This window comes from Pseudophryne corroboree, chromosome 1 (assembly GCF_028390025.1).
Source record: "Pseudophryne corroboree isolate aPseCor3 chromosome 1, aPseCor3.hap2, whole genome shotgun sequence".
NCBI lineage: Eukaryota > Metazoa > Chordata > Amphibia > Anura > Myobatrachidae > Pseudophryne > Pseudophryne corroboree.
The window spans coordinates 527,642,586-527,660,489 of record NC_086444.1 but is presented as its reverse complement, the minus strand read 5'-3'; the positions used below and the strand labels follow the sequence as shown (position 1 = coordinate 527,660,489).

General features: G+C 44.7%; 1 protein-coding gene across 1 annotated transcript in view; it reads right to left on the bottom strand.

Moving 5' to 3' along the window:
- The window catches only part of KDM4C (lysine demethylase 4C), a 961,089-nt gene that overhangs the window by 842,662 nt on the left and 100,523 nt on the right, over positions 1–17,904 (bottom strand). Inside the window, exons 2-4 of the mRNA XM_063913998.1 lie at positions 9,438–9,598; positions 4,108–4,283; positions 3,322–3,436 (exon numbers count right to left, since the gene is read on the bottom strand). Of these exons, the coding sequence (XP_063770068.1) occupies positions 3,322–3,436; positions 4,108–4,283; positions 9,438–9,578 (432 nt within the window). The 5' untranslated portion in view covers positions 9,579–9,598. The remainder of the gene's footprint in view (positions 1–3,321; positions 3,437–4,107; positions 4,284–9,437; positions 9,599–17,904) is intronic.

Sequence of the window (17,904 nt, the reverse complement as noted above, 5' to 3'; positions counted from 1 at the left end):
GTGGCTGCGGGGGGGGTACCCCTTGATTGAAGGGGTCCCCACTCCCCCAGGGTACCCCGGCCAGGGGTGACTAGTTGGATATTTAATGCCACGGCCGCAGGGCGCTGTATAAAAGTGACCCCCGGCTGTGGCATTATCTGTCCAGCTAGTGGAGCCCGATGCTGGTGTATAAAATACAGGGGACCCCTACTCTTTTTGTCCCCCGTATTTTTTGCACCAGCATCAGGTGCAGAGCCTGGTGCTGGTTTTAAAAATACGGGGGATCCCCTGTCAATTTTTACCCCGCATTTTTAGAACCAGGACCAGCTCGAAGAGCCCGAGGCTGGTTATGCTTTGGAGGGGGGACCCCACGCCATTTTTTTCCGGGTTTTTCACGTTTTTTCCCGTTTTTTTAATTCGCGGCAAAATCCGGCAAATCGGCCGTTTTTCGCCCGCGGGACTGTCGAATCCGTTTTTCATTGATTATGGTGAATTCCGGCAGCCACCTGCCGGAATTCACCTGTCGAATTGTGTCGAATTAAAAAACGGCGATAATTTGCCGCGATTCGCAGTGAATTGCATATACCCCTAAATCAGGAAAAGAGGTCATTTTTACTATTCTTTGCAGACACAATCCTTCTCAGGCGCACCTGTAAAACCCCTTTATTATTCTTGTTTATGTGAAGTCATTTTTGGAGGTGCTTCATTTACAGGCTGCAGCCCACAAAGAATATCCAGACACACGAGCGCCATTTACCCGATTGTGCAATTTTTCTTAAGGCCCATAGGAGTTCCATTTGTATTCAAGTAAGGGAAACACAATATAAGATACTGATGAGATGGTACAGACCCCCCTCTCTTCTACATACTATTTCTCCATCTATCTCCCCAGCCTGTTGGCGGTGCCATAAAAACTTAGGTTCTTTGTTACACATTTGGTGGACTTGTCCTCTTATCAAAATCTGTTGGGATGATGTGGTTTCCATCAGTGATATCCTACACACGCCTGTCCCATCAGACCCAGGGGTGGTCTTCAGTATGCCGACTGACGGGATCCCGGCGCACAGTATACCGGCGCCGGGATCCCGATAGCTGGCATACTGACACTTATTCTCCCTCGTGGGGGTCCACGTCCCCCCTGGAGGGAGAATAAAATAGCGTGGCGCGCGTAGCGCACCACCGTGCCCGTAGCGTGGTGAGCGCAGCGAGCCCGCAAGGGGCTCATTTGCGCTCGCCACACTGTCGGTAAGCCGGCGGTCGGGCTCCCGGCGCCGGTATGCTGGTCGCCGGGAGCCCGACCGCCGGCATATCGTAGTGAACCCCAGACCAAGCCTTTTGGCTACTGAACAATTCCACTACACCTCTATCCACTTATAAAATATTTTGTTGAGGCACCTTGGCAATGCCGCCCGTGCAGGGATTCCCACTTTATGGAGGTCCACTAATCCACCTACTCGGAATATATGGTTTTCTAGATTAGAAATAGATGAATATGGAGGATATTTTATTAAGCTCTAGAGATAGACAGACCGAGTTTACATCCGTATGGCTGCCTTGGATAGAACATAAAGCCTCTGAGTCCTATAAAACCTATATTGCTTCACTGAAATGATGTGGTTGTTAAATTGATACTAGTATAGACATATTTAGATGTGTCATTTTCGTTTTCCTCCTTTTTTATTTTTCGCACTCTCGACTCGGTCACTCTTTCTTTTTCTCTTTTCCTTCCTCTTTCTTATCTGTCTGTTTTTATAAAAAAATCTTTTGGTAATGCAGACTTTTGCCGTACTGGACACTTTGTTTAGATCTCATTCATTCTACTGTACGCTGCGATATACGATTGCACCCTATGTGTTCGGTACTGTATTTTTGTGTGACTATTTATGCCTGTATTATTTTCAATAAAAACAGATTATACAAAATAAAGTGAAAGTTTGATTTAGGATTGATTAGTTTGTCCCATTACTTTTGGTCCCTTAAAAAGTGGGAGGCACATATAGAAACCGTTCTAATTTCTACACCATTTACCTGATTTGCATGTAAATATCCTCAAATTAAAGCGGAAAGTCTGCAGTTAAAGCACATCTTGTATGTTTCATTTCAAATCCATTGTGGTGGTGTATAGAGCCCAAAATATGAGAATTGTGTTGATGTCCCAATATTTATGGACCTGACTGCGTGTATGTATGTGTTTGATTATATATATATATATATATATATATATATATATATATATATATATATGCTTGCTCATGGACCGGCACTCCTCTCATCCGTGGTAAATAGCTCCGGTGCCTCCAGAGGAAACGTGTTAATAAACGTGATGAAAAAAGACCTGCGGCACTCAGAGACTTAAACAGTGAAAACCGTGTATTCACATCAGCAAATGAACCAACATTTCGGGGCTCGCACGCCGCTTTGTCAAGGTGATCAGAAATCATTTCTGATCACCTTGACAAAGGGGCGTGCGAGCCCCAAAACGTTGGTTCATTTGCTGATGTTAATACACGGTTTTCACTGTTTAAGTCTCTGAGTGCCGCAGGTCTTTTTTCATCACGTTATATATATATATATATATATATATATATATATATATATATACACACACATACGCACACACACATATAAAAATTAATTAATTAGAGAGAGATACAGCTGTGCGTGTGTTCTACTTTTGGCCACAAGATGTCCTCACATGGTTTATTTTTACTATTTAGTATGCTAATTAGCCAAGTAACGTGACAGAAAAGAGGATTCATTGCCTATGTTACTTGGATGCACTCAAGGAAAATTTCTGTAAAAAATGCCATCAAAATCTGTTCAGCAGTTCTCATGTTTACCCCACACATACAAACGAAAAATTATTATATTATACAGTAAACAGATGATTGTATCACAGTATAACGCTTCCTAAATGGAAGGGGGAAAAAAAGTTATCAAGGAACAGTACACATGCACAGGATTGCACACTCCCTTCTCTAAATGCTGATCCCTGTCTTCACTGGCATTTGCTGCAGAATTTTGAAAAGGATAAGCAGCATGGTAAGGGGCACATGACTGGTTGTAAGATAATATGGTCTCATTATATAACAGTGCTAAAATGCTTTTAACATCAGTAAGCCATAACAATGCACCCCCAAAAGTTGTCCCACGAAAGCTGGCACAGTGGGCATTGCCCAACAAAATAATATCTACATAAAAAAACACTATTTACCCACAAAAATGGAGTTTTAATAAAGCACTAAAACACACCTGTATTTTAACTTCTATTTTTTTCACAGTACCATCAGTTTCTTTTTGTATTAACAATGAACTAACTAATGTAAGGCAAATAAATCTTACTTCATCATAAAGGCTTCCATTGACATCTGCCCCATAGATTGGAGCAACAAAAGTTAAATTCTTCCAATATTTACGTTCCAGATCTTCATAATCCAAATATCGTGGCGTGCAGAATCTAAAGTATCAAAACAGGTATGTAAAGTTATAAACTGTAAGGCAGGCATTCCCAACCGCGGTCCTCAAGGCACACCAACAGTGCAGGTTTTAGTGATATCCAGGCTTCAGCACAGATGGTTAAATCAAAATAACTGAGGTACTAATTAAGTCACCTGGGCTCAAGCCTGGATATCACTAAAACCAGAACTGTTAGTGTGCCTTGAGGACCGAGGTTGGGAAACACTGCTGTAAGGTAATACAGGTTAAGTAGCCCATATCCAAATATTCAGAAATACTGAATATTCCGAAATACTGAATTTTTTGAGAGAGACTGAGATAGAGAAACTTTTGTTTTCTAATGGCTCAATATAGACAAAAATTATTTAATACAAGAAGTTATTAAAAATATTGTATTAAATGACATTCAGGCTGTGTGTAGGTGTATGCAAAGATTCCAAAATACTTCTGGTCGCACGCATTTTGGATATGGAACACTCAACCTGTAGTGCAAATAATCTAATGCCTGTTAGCAACACTAATTGTCCATCTCTACGTGTTCATGTACAGTATATCCATATCAGACTATATTGTAAAAATAATGTAGCTGCTAGCAGAATTTTGTAGATATGCCTGTAGTACAACTTCACAAAACATTACATGATCAGAATACAATAAATATTGTATACATACTTATCACTATTGGCCAGTCTTCTGAACTCTTTAACAGTCAATGGCTTTTTCTGAATATTGTACTGAGTAAAGAGACCAGACTGTCCTGTAACCATTTGCTGGATTGGGGCAGGAATCACAAGGTCATCTATGTCATCATAATGTCTCTTGGGCTTCCATTCCTTTGGTGGTATGACCTTCAAAAAGGCGGGAGGAAAAAATACACAACAGGTGTAATAAACAAGGGAGAGAGATAAATCAAAAACTTTATATTCTTAGACCCTTCACATCAGACTCTGCTATCCTGCTGGCATTTTCCAACCCATCTCATAGTCGCTGTTCTACTGCTGCATTTAGTCCCTACATCTTGCATCTCTTGTATCCCTGCGGCAGTTACCATCCTTTCTCCCCTGTAACCAATCCTTAGTTTTGCCAAGCTGATACAATACCCTGCCACCGTTGGCAATAACCATACTAATCCCCTTCCAGCACTTCATAATGAAATACAAAAAAGGGTGTCTGACACCAGGGCTGTGAAGTCGGAATGACGACTAATTAAAATTACCTTTTTATCAAAAAGTTTGCACGATTATTTTGAGTAAAAAGGGTAGATTGGGTACAAATATGTCTAAACAGGTTTTTCACATAAAAAACAAAATACAGGGTCATAAACTATTATTTTTACCAGTTATTTATAAAGCGCACACATATTCCACAGCACTTTACAGAGAATATTTGGCCACTCACATCAGTCCCCGCCCGATGGTGGGAATCGAACCCATGACCTCAGTGCTGTGAGGCAGTAATGCTAACCATTATACCATCCGTTAACTATTGTTAACCTTGTGTCTACAAATTGGATGGAATACCCTAAGGGTGATTACTTTCGTTCTATTTTTACATGGTTATAACTTAGCGCCTTCTAACTTGATTCATGTTCGTTGTGCATGAGACCAAAGTGAGAAACATTTGGAATCACTAATGCATGGATATTGGAAGACAGCACATACTTTATCTGTTTGCAGAACATAAGAAATTAAGAGACATATTTAAAGACACCATTTAATTAAAAGGGTGAATATATTTCCTTGTTTTTGATATCCCACATTGACAGTTGAGGTTTGACAATGTGTAAACAAGCCTGCACAATAGCCTCCCTCTAACTTTATGTGCAAGGACTGGAACAATGTAAAGGATTGCTTATTGTTGACGTCAGTTGGTGGCTGCTAATATATAGCTGGTTAGCCCTTTCGTTATTTTTTGTTTAATTTTTTTTTTATTATTGTGTAATAGCTCTGCGAGTTTCATATTCTTTAATATGCTTAATGTTACTTTATTTCATGTCTGCGTGGTGACCGATAATAAATAAATAATTTTTACATTATTTCTGTATCTTGGCTCTCATTTGAGTCAACGGCTACATTTTTCTGTAAACTTTTTCTTTATTATTTCTTGATGTACAGTTGTAAACTTGGGAGGAAACTTTTTCTCATGTTGTTACATGCTACTTGATAAAAGCTACCGTATATACTCTAGTATAAGCCGACTTTTTCAGCACTTTTTTTTGTGCTGAAAAAGCCACCTCGGCTTATACTCGAGTCAGCGTTATATGCCCCACAGTGCCATGTGTGCCAGATATGCCCCACAGTGCCAGATGTGCCAGATATGCCCCACAGTGCTAGATACTTACCCTCCGTTGCTCCTGCGCTGTCGTCTGAAGGAGGGACACGGAGAGCGCAGCGCGCGGCTCTCCTGTGTCCCTCCTGCATCTCCGGCGGCAGCGGCGTCTGTGTGGTAAAGGAAGTGCACGAACCGGCACTTCCTTTAACACACGCCGCTGCCGCCGGAGACGCAAGAGGGACACAGGAGAGCCGCGCGCTGCACTCTCCATGTCCCTCCTTCAGACGATAGCGCGGGAGCGACGGAGGGTAAGTATCTAGCACTGTGGGGCATATCTGGCACATCTGGCACTGTGGGGCATATCTGGCACACCTGGCACTGTGGGGCACTATTACTGTGGGCATTATTATGTGTTTAAGCGGCAATGCTACTCTGGGCTTTATGTGTTTATAAGCGGCACTGATACTGTGGTCATTATTATGTATATAAGAGTCACTGATACTGTGCCCATTATGTGTATAAGCGGCACTGATACCATGGCCGTTATGTGTATAAGCGGCACTGCTACCATTGGCATTATTATGTGTACAAACAGCATTGATACCGCACTGATACCGTGCCAATTATTATGTGTATAAGCGGCACTGTTACCTTGGGTATTATTATGTATATAAGCGGCACTGATACTGTGGGCATGTGTATAAGGGGCGCTACTGTGTAGCATAGCGTGAATATGGGGTACTACTCTGTGGTGTAATATGAAATAGAGGCACTATGTACAGCGTAATGACAATAAGGGGGAAATTCAAATGTTTGAAAAGTCGGTTGGGTGTCTGTTTTTTCCTGTCTCTTAAGGCCCATACACACTCTTGAACGGCCGATATATCGCGGGTCCGTCGGCCAGTGTGTACGGCCGATACGTCTGTGAACTCTGTCGTTCACAAACGTATTGCGTCGGCCCCACAGCACAGCCGACGGCCTATATATCTACCGATATATTGGCGCGTCACTGTGTGTGTACGGCCGTCGGCCAACCTCCCGTACACATGCCGCGGCGGCCGGCGGTGATTGACAGCTGAACTGGGCGGGCGTGTGTACACCCCCGCCCAGGTCATGATGTCAGTCCCCGACGGATCGGGCAGTGTTTATGCTCGACACACTGCCCGATCCGTCCATAGATATATCTGCAGATCAATTGATCGGCAGATATATCTACCAGTGTGTACCCACCTTAAGATAGGAAAAAACAGACACCCAACTGACTTTTACAATTGAATATCCTCCTAAGAGTGTGCTATTGTGTTGCATAATTTGTATTGGGGGTACTATTGTGTCGCCACGCCCTTTCCATGTGATGCCGCACACCTTTTTTGTGACGCGCGCCTTCTGTGCGCACTGTTTCTTTAGACAGTATGGGGGTTATGGCACAAATTTGTAGTTTACGGGAAGGGGGGGGGGGGGGTGCCTAACACCCTACCATCGCCTCTGCTTAATGGGAGGGGAGTCGGTGGCAGAGGAAATGAGTTCCACCACCTCTCCAGAACCACTTTAAGCCCTGGTAGGGACAGCCAACACACAGAGGAGGGGAATGGGGTAGAAACTGTATATACGAAAATGGAGACAAGAAGGCTAACAGAAGGTGAAAGACAGGCAGGTGATTGATAGATGAAGGCATACACACAGATAGGAACAGACAGCAGAAAGTGGAACAATTGTCAAAGCATGGGGAAGCGAATTGCTCAGAATTGTTCACCCAGTGGAAATGCAGTAAAGGTAGGATCAGGTGGTACAGCAGTAAGCTGTGCCCCCTATTTAAACAGGGTGGCTGCGTGCTTCCAATTGTGGCTGTCCCATTGGCGCAGAAGCCCTGCATCAAGTGACTGGCCGAAGCTTGGCAGGTAAAAGGGCAGAGAGGCAGAAACTGTGCAGAAGGAGAAGGTGGTCAGTGAATAGACAGAAGGAAACATGCATAAGGGAAAATTATATAGGTGTGAAAATGAGAAAAGAGAGGCTGGGAGAAACATACAGTAGATGGACTGAGAAGGAGGAGGAGACGCACGGAGAAGATGGACTAAGAGAGCGAACATATGCAGAAGATGGACTTAGTGGGGGAGATAGACTAAGGGGTTAATTCAATTCAACGCGGATTGGATAGCATCGGGAGGGAGCTTCTGGAGCTATTCAATGCAGCGCGATGCTAAGTCTGAGAATACCCGTATTCCCGGACTAAATAAGGTGTTAAGTCGTGAGAACAGGCATTCTCCGGCAAAACTGCCTCGCCGTGGTGCTGTTTGCACAGCGTTAGGTCACAAAGCAGCATTGTGGACCTAGTTTTGTTGAATTCCGGCTCGCACCCTTAGAAGGGTGCAAGAAGAAATCCTTTAGTCAGTGACAGCATTGCTCTGAATTGAATAGCACCAGGAGCTCCCTCCCAGCGCCATTCAATCCGTGTTAAACTGAACTGACCCCTTAGAAGCAGAGGAAAATGAAGGGGATGGACTGAGATATGAGTGTGCAGAGGATTAAATGTCACCCCAGTATTAATTTCTTAACTACTCCTGCTACAACACAATACTTTCTAAACTTTTAATGTGTTAGGTCCAGCTAATTTGACATGCTCTGCCTTTTGTTGGTGTAACTCCGCCTACATTACATTTTTAAGTAAGCCTGCCTACTTTGGTATTAGCTCCGCCTACAGTTGGTTTGGTGCCGCCCACAGGAGGCCACTTCTAGAAATTTTTCCAGGGCCACTTTTGTTTCCCAATCCGTCCCTGCACACAGCCATGCAAATTACTGGGTGAAGTAGTTCCACCCGGTAATTTGCAGATCAACACGGGTATTTTGTCTGTGTGAAAGGATAACCCGTGTCAAAATTCCCGTATGGTAGACTCCAGTGTCGAAGTCCCGGGAATTTCAACCCGGGTCGACACTTTCACACAGAAAAAGGACCCCTGTGTTTCATGAAATTACCGGGTGGAACTGCTTCACCCAGTAATTTCATTTTCTGTCTGAAAGGGGTATTAGGGAGAGCACATACTGTATACATGTATCTGGGAGCAGCCACATGGATGTCACAGACTAATAAAGTAGAACTGTTAACCTCATAATAACCATCTGTTTATATCAAAGGAATAATATTTATATCTACTTTGGCTACGGGTACAGAGTATGCTTTGGCAACACCAACGCCCCTTAAATCTCAAGAAAAGGGGGCCCTACACTGCACACCCTATCTGCCAGTAATACAGGTGCTACCAGCTGAGACCTGTAGTGCTACCACAGAGCGTGTGATGATGCACTATACAAACATTACATAATAATAACAACAACAACAACAACACAATTTGCAATATGCGTCTCTTTGCATATTAAAAAACAGTTCTATTTCATGTATTGATCAATGCATTTAAGCCTGCAGCCCCCGTCACAGGACCCCACTATGCTGCAGCTCCCTAACAGTCCCTGGGTTCAAGTCTAGGGTGCGGGACATCCCAAAAAAAAATGTAAATCCTTAAATCTCACTAATGAATCGAGCCACAAAATTGCAGCAGTAAAACAGCATTAAATGTTTACACTGTTAAAATAAAATGAAAAAATAAATATATATTAACTTTAAGATTATAGAACAAAACAAAAATAAATAAAATAGATGTAATATATTAAGAGCTGTATATATACACTATAGTGTTCACTTTATCTTTATGAAGTTCAAGATAAGCCAGCCCCCTTACCTTTGCCAATCCAGATCGATGTGCGCCTTTAGACTCCATGTATACTAAATATTTGTTGAAATCCCTGAATTCTTCCATTGTCGGCCGGAAGGTCATAATTTTGCATGCAGGGTTCTGCTCATCAGAGGTTTTTGCAGTCATTGTGAATAATTGGGATTACGCTGGTAAACATTAAAATGCAATTGATTATTATAAAAAAAAAAAGGGTAAGCTGGCAGATCAATAAGCGGCACACACAGACTAAGCTTCAACTGAAATTTCTGAAAAATAAGTCTAAAAGCCCATACACGCTAGACGAGCCCCCGCCGATGCGGATATTGGCGGCGGGGTGCATACACACTTTCCGATGCCAGCGGGGAAGGAATTGAGGGAGGGGAGGTAACGGTAGGGAGGGGAGGTAACGGTGGGGAGGAGTTGATACCCATGCGCTGTCGTTAACAAGGACCTCCTTCGTCTGCGGGAGCACGCATCGTTAACGACATTGAGTGTACACACTGGAAGAGACTGTAAAAGATCTCGCTCAGACTGGCCCTTCTGAGCGAGATCTTTTACTTTCTTGTCTAGTGTGTATGGGGCTTTACAGTAAGCAGAACTAACAGAAACAACAATCTTTAAATAAAAAATGTCCAATGTCTTCAGACTCACAAACCACGTTTTTTGAAACAGGTTTTTTTTAAGCAGTTTTCCATGAATACATACCATCTCTCCTGGGGGAAAAAAAATACAATTGGCGACCAAAGACTACTTTCCCCTTAATACAGAGCGTTTCACCAGGTACAGCTGTATATAATGTATTATTACAGTAGTCAGTCTCTCTCACACACACACACACACACACACACAAACCAGAAAACCTTGGCCTAAAATCTAGGGTTTCAGTGAACCAGTACATCTCCTATACCAGTGGTTCCCAAATTTTTCCACGCTGCGACATACTAAAGTGTGTCCTCCACATATCTGACACAAAACGTTAACATATTAAAAAAAAAATGTAAATTAACTTTATTGTAATCAAAGCACACACTCCCAGAGGCTCTTTACATACCAAACACACCTTGAGACCAGTTCTCTATAACCATAGTAGATTACTTACCTTAGGACTCCTTTTCATATCAATTTCCTCTCCTGTACTACTTCGTTTGCGGCTGTCCGCACTCAGTTCTTCTCAGTGACAGGTGTTATGATGCAGAAATGTCTGCACTGCTGTCATAGGCGTGCGCACGGGGGGTGCCTGGTGCGCACAGGCACCCCCTTATGTCCGGCACCCCCCGCTCGTCACGCCTGCGATCTGATCATCACGGTCTGTGTGCTGCTGTTGTAGCAGTGCTACTACAGCAGCACACAGATAGCAACGATCGCATCACCTGTGTGCAGCGCTGCCCGGCGATTACATCCCCTCCCGTCCCGCTGCGCTGCCGCCAGTCATCAGTAGCCGCATCGTCACTCACAGAGTGACTGCCTCGCGATCTGACATGCGCCCGGTCCCTCCCTCCCTGGCCACGGCGCCCTGTGCTGTCCTCCCGGCTCCAAGTCCTGCCCGCGCTCAATCTCTCTCCAGTCTGGGTGAGAGTCTGTGGGGGGATACATTTTTTTTTTTTATAAACGAAGGGTTGTTACTTTATGATAGATATATATATATATATATAATATATAGTAGCTGGGGCAAGCAATCCATAGTTTTTTACTGAGTGGCACTTACAATCTATTAGTGCACTCAGTAAACTACTGATTACTTGGCACAGAGAGATATATATATATATATATATATATATATATATATAGATATATATATATATATATATATATATATATATATAGATATATATAGATATATATAGATATATATAGATATATATATAGATATATATATATATATATCTATATATATAATATGCTCTGAGTGGGCCGTATACACTTCGAGCACTGACTGAAGATTCCCGTCGCCGCATCCACTGGTCACAGAGCTTTCTCAAACCGACAGCCAATCAGGAGCGGCCGCGCGGCCTCCTTATCCACTGCACCGCAGTCCACAGCCTCCGCCACAGCTCAATAGGTAAATTTACCCTGCTGCCTTTTTCTCTCCCTAGTCCCTACTGTATGCTCTTGCTGTCCCTCTGTCACTCTCCCTGTCACTATGTCCCTGCTGTCACTCTCCCTGAATTTTGTCTCATACCGTGTGCTATAATGGGAATTGCGGCTCATTCCGTCTGCTATAATGTGAATTGCGGCTCATTCCGTCTGCTATAATGTGAATTTCGGCTCATACCATGTGCTATAATGTGAATTTCGGCTCATACCGTGTGCTATAATGTGAATTGCGGCTCATACCGTGTGCTATAATGTGAATTGCGGCTCATACCGTGTGCTATAATGTGAATTGCGGCTCATTCCGTCTGCTATAATGTGAATTGCGGCTCATACCGTGTGTTATAATGTTAATTGCGGCTCATACCGTGTGTTATAATGTGAATTGCGGCTCATACCATGTGCTATAATGTGAATTGCAGCTCATACCGTGTGCTATAATGTGAATTGCGGCTCATACCATGTGCTATAATGTGAATTGCGGCTCCTACCGTGTGCTATAATGTGAATTGCGGCTCATACCGTGTGCTATAATGTGAATTTCGGCTCATATCGTGTGCTATAACATGAATTTCCGTTCATACCGTGTGGTATAACGTAAATTGCGGCTCATACCGTGTGCTAGAATGTGAATTTCGGCTCATACCGTGTGCTATAATGTGAATTTCGGCTCATACCGTGTGCTATAATGTTAATTTCGGCTCATACCATGGGGTATAATATGAATTTCGGCTCATAAAATGGGGTATAATATGAATTTCGGCTCATAAAATGGGGTATAATGTGAATTTCAGCTCATACCGTGTGCTATAATGTGAATTTTGGCTCACACCGTGTGCTATAATGTTAGAGGTGCAACAGTACTCTATAGTATAAGGGGTCCTACTATTGTGATGCATAATGTGTATAAGGGTTATATGGGGTGGTAAACTGGACTGAAGGACACCCCCCCTTTTGAGTGGCCACACCCCCTTTTCTGGAGAATTTCCACCTTCACTTTTCCATACCGCCACTGCCTTAGGTACCCAGTGCGTCTTGTACTGAAGGAACACACAGTGATGCTTGTACTAGGGGTACGTGGACAGAATGAGCAACACAGTGCCACCTGTACCCCCTCTCTCTCTACCCTCTGTCTTGCCTCTCTCTTTTTCTCCCTCCTTCTCTCTGACTGCTAATATATGGTGCTAGGCATGTCCGGTAGGCAGTGCAAGGCACGCCACTCCAGTTGTGCACCCCCTTATAAAATGTGCTGTGCACGCCTATGACTGCTGTGCCAACCTGCCAGCTCCTAGAATCCTCTTTGATGCGGCAGGAAGCCAGAGGGGTGTTGGGACATAATTTTGACAAGCCCTCACAGTATCCAGTGGAGCAGGGGTAGAGCGGGAAAGCACACTCCTCCCCTTGCTCTGCTGATTAAAGTGTGTCCGTCTGGACATCATTTTTTTTTTTTACATTTTCTGCATCCCGCTGGCATTGTGCATGACATACCAGGGACAAATCGTGACACACACAGGTGAAATTCAATTATTCTGTAAAAATGTCACTTAACTGCTACTCTTAACACTTATTTCCCCGGATAATTATATTACCTCCCCCTTTTTACCACACAAAACAATTCCGTTCACGGATGTGAATAAAGGGGCTGTTATCTGGAATTTTATTTCATTTGCTTTGTGCAGGTGAAACAAAAACAAAAATGCTGGCTATCGGAGACATTTGAATTACTCTCGAGGATCAATTAGCAGTGGTAATTTACTGCAGCTAATTAAATTCCCCGCTAAGGTTTCAGACATTACAAGGTCTGTCCAACATCAACAGTACAGCACAAAAATGGAGATTTATGGTGGACTTACCATGGTTAAATCTCTTTCTGTGAGGTACACTGGATTCCACAGGGAATGACATCGGGGTATAGAGTTGGATCTTGATCCGAGGCACCAACAGGCTAAAGCTTTGACTCTTCCCAGGATGCACTGCACCGCCTCCACCCTGCATTCGGGTACTGGAGCTCAGTTTCTTTAACCAGTTCAATGCAGCAGCAGCAGGTGAAAAAAACAGAAGACAGATGTTAGTCACACAGAACCACATTCTCACGACAAAGAAGCTAAGTGCGTCAGGGTGGGCGCCCTGTGAAATCCAGTGTACCTCGCAGAAAGATACTTAATCATGGTAAGTCTACCATAAATCTCCTTTTCTGCAGCAGGGTACACTGGGATTCCACAGGGAATATATCGGGGATGTCCTAAAGCAGTTCCTCACGGGAGGGGACGCACCGTAGCAGGCACAAGAACCCGGCGTCCAAAGGAAGCATCGAGGGAGGCGGAAGTATCAAAGTCATAGAACCTAATGAACGTGTTCATGGAGGACCACGTAGCCGCCTTGCACAATTGTTCAGCGGACGCGCCACTGCAGGTCACCCAAGAAGGTCCAACAGACAGAGTAGAATGGGTTTTGATAGCAGCAGGAGCTGGGAGTCCAGCCTGCGCATAAGCTTGTGCAATCACCATTCTAATTCATCTGGCCATGGTTTGCTCATTCGCAGGACAGCCATGTTTGTGAAAACCAAAAAGTACAAAAAGGGTATCCGACCTCTGGATAGAGGCAGTCCTCTCCACGTAGAAATGGAGAGCCGTACCCCCATCCAAAGACCGTTCTGTGTAAGACAAGCCAGAGGAGATAAAAATCCGGAACCACAATCTCTTGGTTAAGATGGAAAGAAGATACCACTTTAGGTAGATTACCATGGTGAGTTTGAAAAACTGCCCGGTCATGGTGAAAAATCAGAAAGGGTGGACGACAGGACAAAGCGCCCAAGTCCGAAACCCTCCTAGCAGAGGCAATAGCCAACAGAAATACGACCTTAAGCGTAAGGCATTTAAGGTCCACACACTCAAGAGACTCAAATGGAGACTCTTGTAGGGCATTTAAGACAACAGACAGATCACATGGAGCCACAGGAGGGACATAGTGAGGCTGAATCTGTAATACACCCTGAGTGAAAGTATGAACATCAGGAATAGACGCAATTTTTCTCTGAAACCACACTGACAAGGCAGATATATGAACTTTGAGGGAGGACAGACGAAGGCCTAAATCTAGGCCTTGTTGCAGAAAAGCCAAAAGCCTAGAAGTAGTGAATGAATAGGCATCATAATTCTTAGCAGCACACAATGTGAAGTAAGAGTTCCAGACCTGTAAAAAATCCGTGCAGAAGCCGGTTTGCGGGCCTTCAACATAGTTTGAATAACCGCCTCAGAGAATCCTTTGGCCCTCAGGAGTGAAGCATCAAGAGCCATGCCATCAAAGCCAGTCTGGCCAGGTCCGGGTAGACAAAAGGGCCCTGAACAAGGAGCTCTATACCTCTGATGAAACCGCCCCCTTTAGAGGCGGAGAAACGCATCAGTTGATTCACACGCTGTTGGAACACAGGTGGAGCGCAGCCGGAAGCCCCGAACTCGGAAGTCGCGGAACGCGACGAGTGAGCGTCCCCTGTAGCTACGGACTTGCTTTCAACCGTGGCCACCTCGCAGCTGTGGCAGACACACGCTAGCTGAACCCCAGGACACAACATCGGGGCACCGCCGCTGAGGGGCCACTACAAATCGGTCAGTGAGTAAGTGACCATACTCCATGCACATGGGACTATATCATACACGTGGACACTATTCATTGAGAGGATATATGTGCATCTACATGTAACTGGATTCTATAGGATTGGCTTTACACTGGTAAACAGGCTTTAATAATACAAGAACTGCCGTGCCTACTAACACCTTATTCGAGCTCAAAGTCCAATACTAACCAGTGGTTACTAATTCCTAGTGCATGCATGCAATTTATGTTTATCTAACCAGCAATATTATGCTAAATTAGCAGGTTTTTAGCCTTAGGACACGTGTCCAAATCTACTATAGTTGTTCTTAAGTAGTGTTGTGAAGGATTGAAAGTTTTATAAATTATTGTATGTTTTGAGAATAAATTGTGTTTACTAAACCAGCAGCTGCCATTAAAAGTATTTTCTATAGTGCGCCCACTTTATCCTATTTTCTATAGTTTGAATAACCGACTCATAGAATCCTTTGACCCTCAGGAGTGAAGCATCAAGAGCCACGCCATCAAAGCCAGTCTGGCCAGGTCCGGGTAGACAAAAGGGCCCTGAACGAGGAGGTCTGGGCATTGGAGGAAGTAGAAGAGGACGCTCTATAGATAGACCGTGCAGGTCTGAGAACCAATGCCATCTGGGCCACGCTGGAGCGACTAGAAGTAGTAGTCCTCTTTCTTGCTTAAACTTCCGTAGTACCCTGGGCAGGAGTGACACTGGAGGGAATACGTATGGCAGCTGAAAGTTCCACGGAATTGCCAGTGCATCCACGAACGCTGCTTGAGGATCCCTTGTCCTTGATCCGAAGACCTGAACCTTGTGATTGTGACGAGATGCCATCAGGTCTACATCTGGTAGGCCCCACTTGTCCACTAGGAGTTGAAAGCCTTCCGGATGAAGACTCCACTCTCTGGCGTGAACGTCCCAACGACTGAGGAAATCCGCTTCCCAGTTGAGGACTCCGGGAATGAACACTGCCGATAATGCTGGCAGATGGCGTTACGCCCAACGGAGGATTTTTGACACTTCCAGCATTGCCATGCGGCTTTGAGTGCCGCCTTGATGATTTATGTATGCCACCATGGTGGCATTGTCTATTTGTATTTGAACAGGCCTGTTCTGTACCAGAGGCAGGGCAAGCGTCAACGCAATGAACACTGCCCGCAATTCCAGAATGTTTATTGGGAGGAGAGATTCCTCCCTGGTCCACCAACCCTGGAGAGAGTGTTGCTCTAACACCACGCCCCAACCCCGCAGACTGGCGCCCGTCGTTAGGCGGACCCAGTTGGAGGTACAGAAGGGACGGCCCCTGCTCAACTGTCGGTCCTGTAGCCACCAGCTCAGTGACAGACGAACCTCTGGAATCAAGGAGATCATGTGAGACATGACCCGATGGGTCAGGCCATCCCACTTGGAAAGGATTAACCTCTGCAGAGGGCAGGAATGAAATTGAGCGTACTCTACCATATCGAAAGCCCACACTATGAGGCCTAGTACATGCATCGCCGAGTGTATCGACAGTCTTGGGCGAGAGAGGAAGTATCTGATCCTGTCCTGAAGTTTCAGGACTTTCTCTGGAGACAGAAAGAATCTCTGGCTGTGTGTGTCCAGCAGTACCCCGAGGTGCACCATGCTCTGAGCAGGGACCAGCGAGGACTTTTTCCAGTTGATGAGCCACCCGTGGGCCTGTAGGAATTGGACCATCAGTTCCAGATGACGAGGAGAACATCTTGAACTGATGTTAATTACTGAACTCCGCAGGGATAGGATAACGAGCTAGCATCTTTTTAGACAGGGAATATTTCTTTCTTGAAGACGACCAGGATTCCTGAAGTATGTTAAACGGTTAGAATGTGATAAGACTACTTTAGTAACCTTCAGACATTTTAACTTATCAGGTTACATAGACGCAGTAGTGGGATCGATCTCATCATCAATTTGGAGAATCAGCTTAATAGCCTCCACTAGGTTAGGAACATCAACCTGGGTTGTAGATTCCTCATCAGAAGCGACTGTATCAGTGTCTGATGGGTCAGTTTATTCCCCATCCTCATCAGAAGTATTATCTGAAATATTAATGTATTGTGAGGAAGAAATGGCCTGCTTAGATGACCCCTTGACCCCAGAGGGGCGTGGGGTAGACTTTTGTCTAACCAAAGATTGATTTAATTGTTGTAACTGGGTAGACAGAGTGTCTGCCCAGGGCGGATTAACTACAGAGACAATATGTGGCCGCAATGGCGCAGGAGGTCCCACAGGGGGCGTAAGACGTGTCACAAGCATATTCAGCATACTTCAGAACGCTGCCCAAGGCGGTTCCTGATTAGCCACAGGTGCTGCGGGCTGACTGGGAGATGTATGGCATCCAGTGCCTGAACCATCAGCTAAAACTTCCCCTTCAGGGAAATCCTTGGTGCCAGTGCTGCATGATACAGAAGCGTCCGTGGATTTCCCGCCCTGTATGGCAGACATTGGTGGCCATTCAGAGTTGTTCGCTCATTGCAGTTTTTCGCAACCGAGCGATTAGGTGGAAAATGCGCATGGTACGCAGCGCGCATGCGTTCAGTAATTTACCACAAAACTTTGGAGATTTGCACAAGCTCGAGCGACGTTTTTTCATCGCTCGAGTGATCGTAGTGTGAATTGACAGGAAGTGGGTGTTTCTGGGTGGAAACTGGCCGTTTTCAGGGAGTGTGCTAAAAAACGCAGGCATGCCAGGTAAAAACGCAGGAGTGGCTGGAGAAACGGGGAAGTGGCTGGCCGAACGCAGGGCGTCTGTGA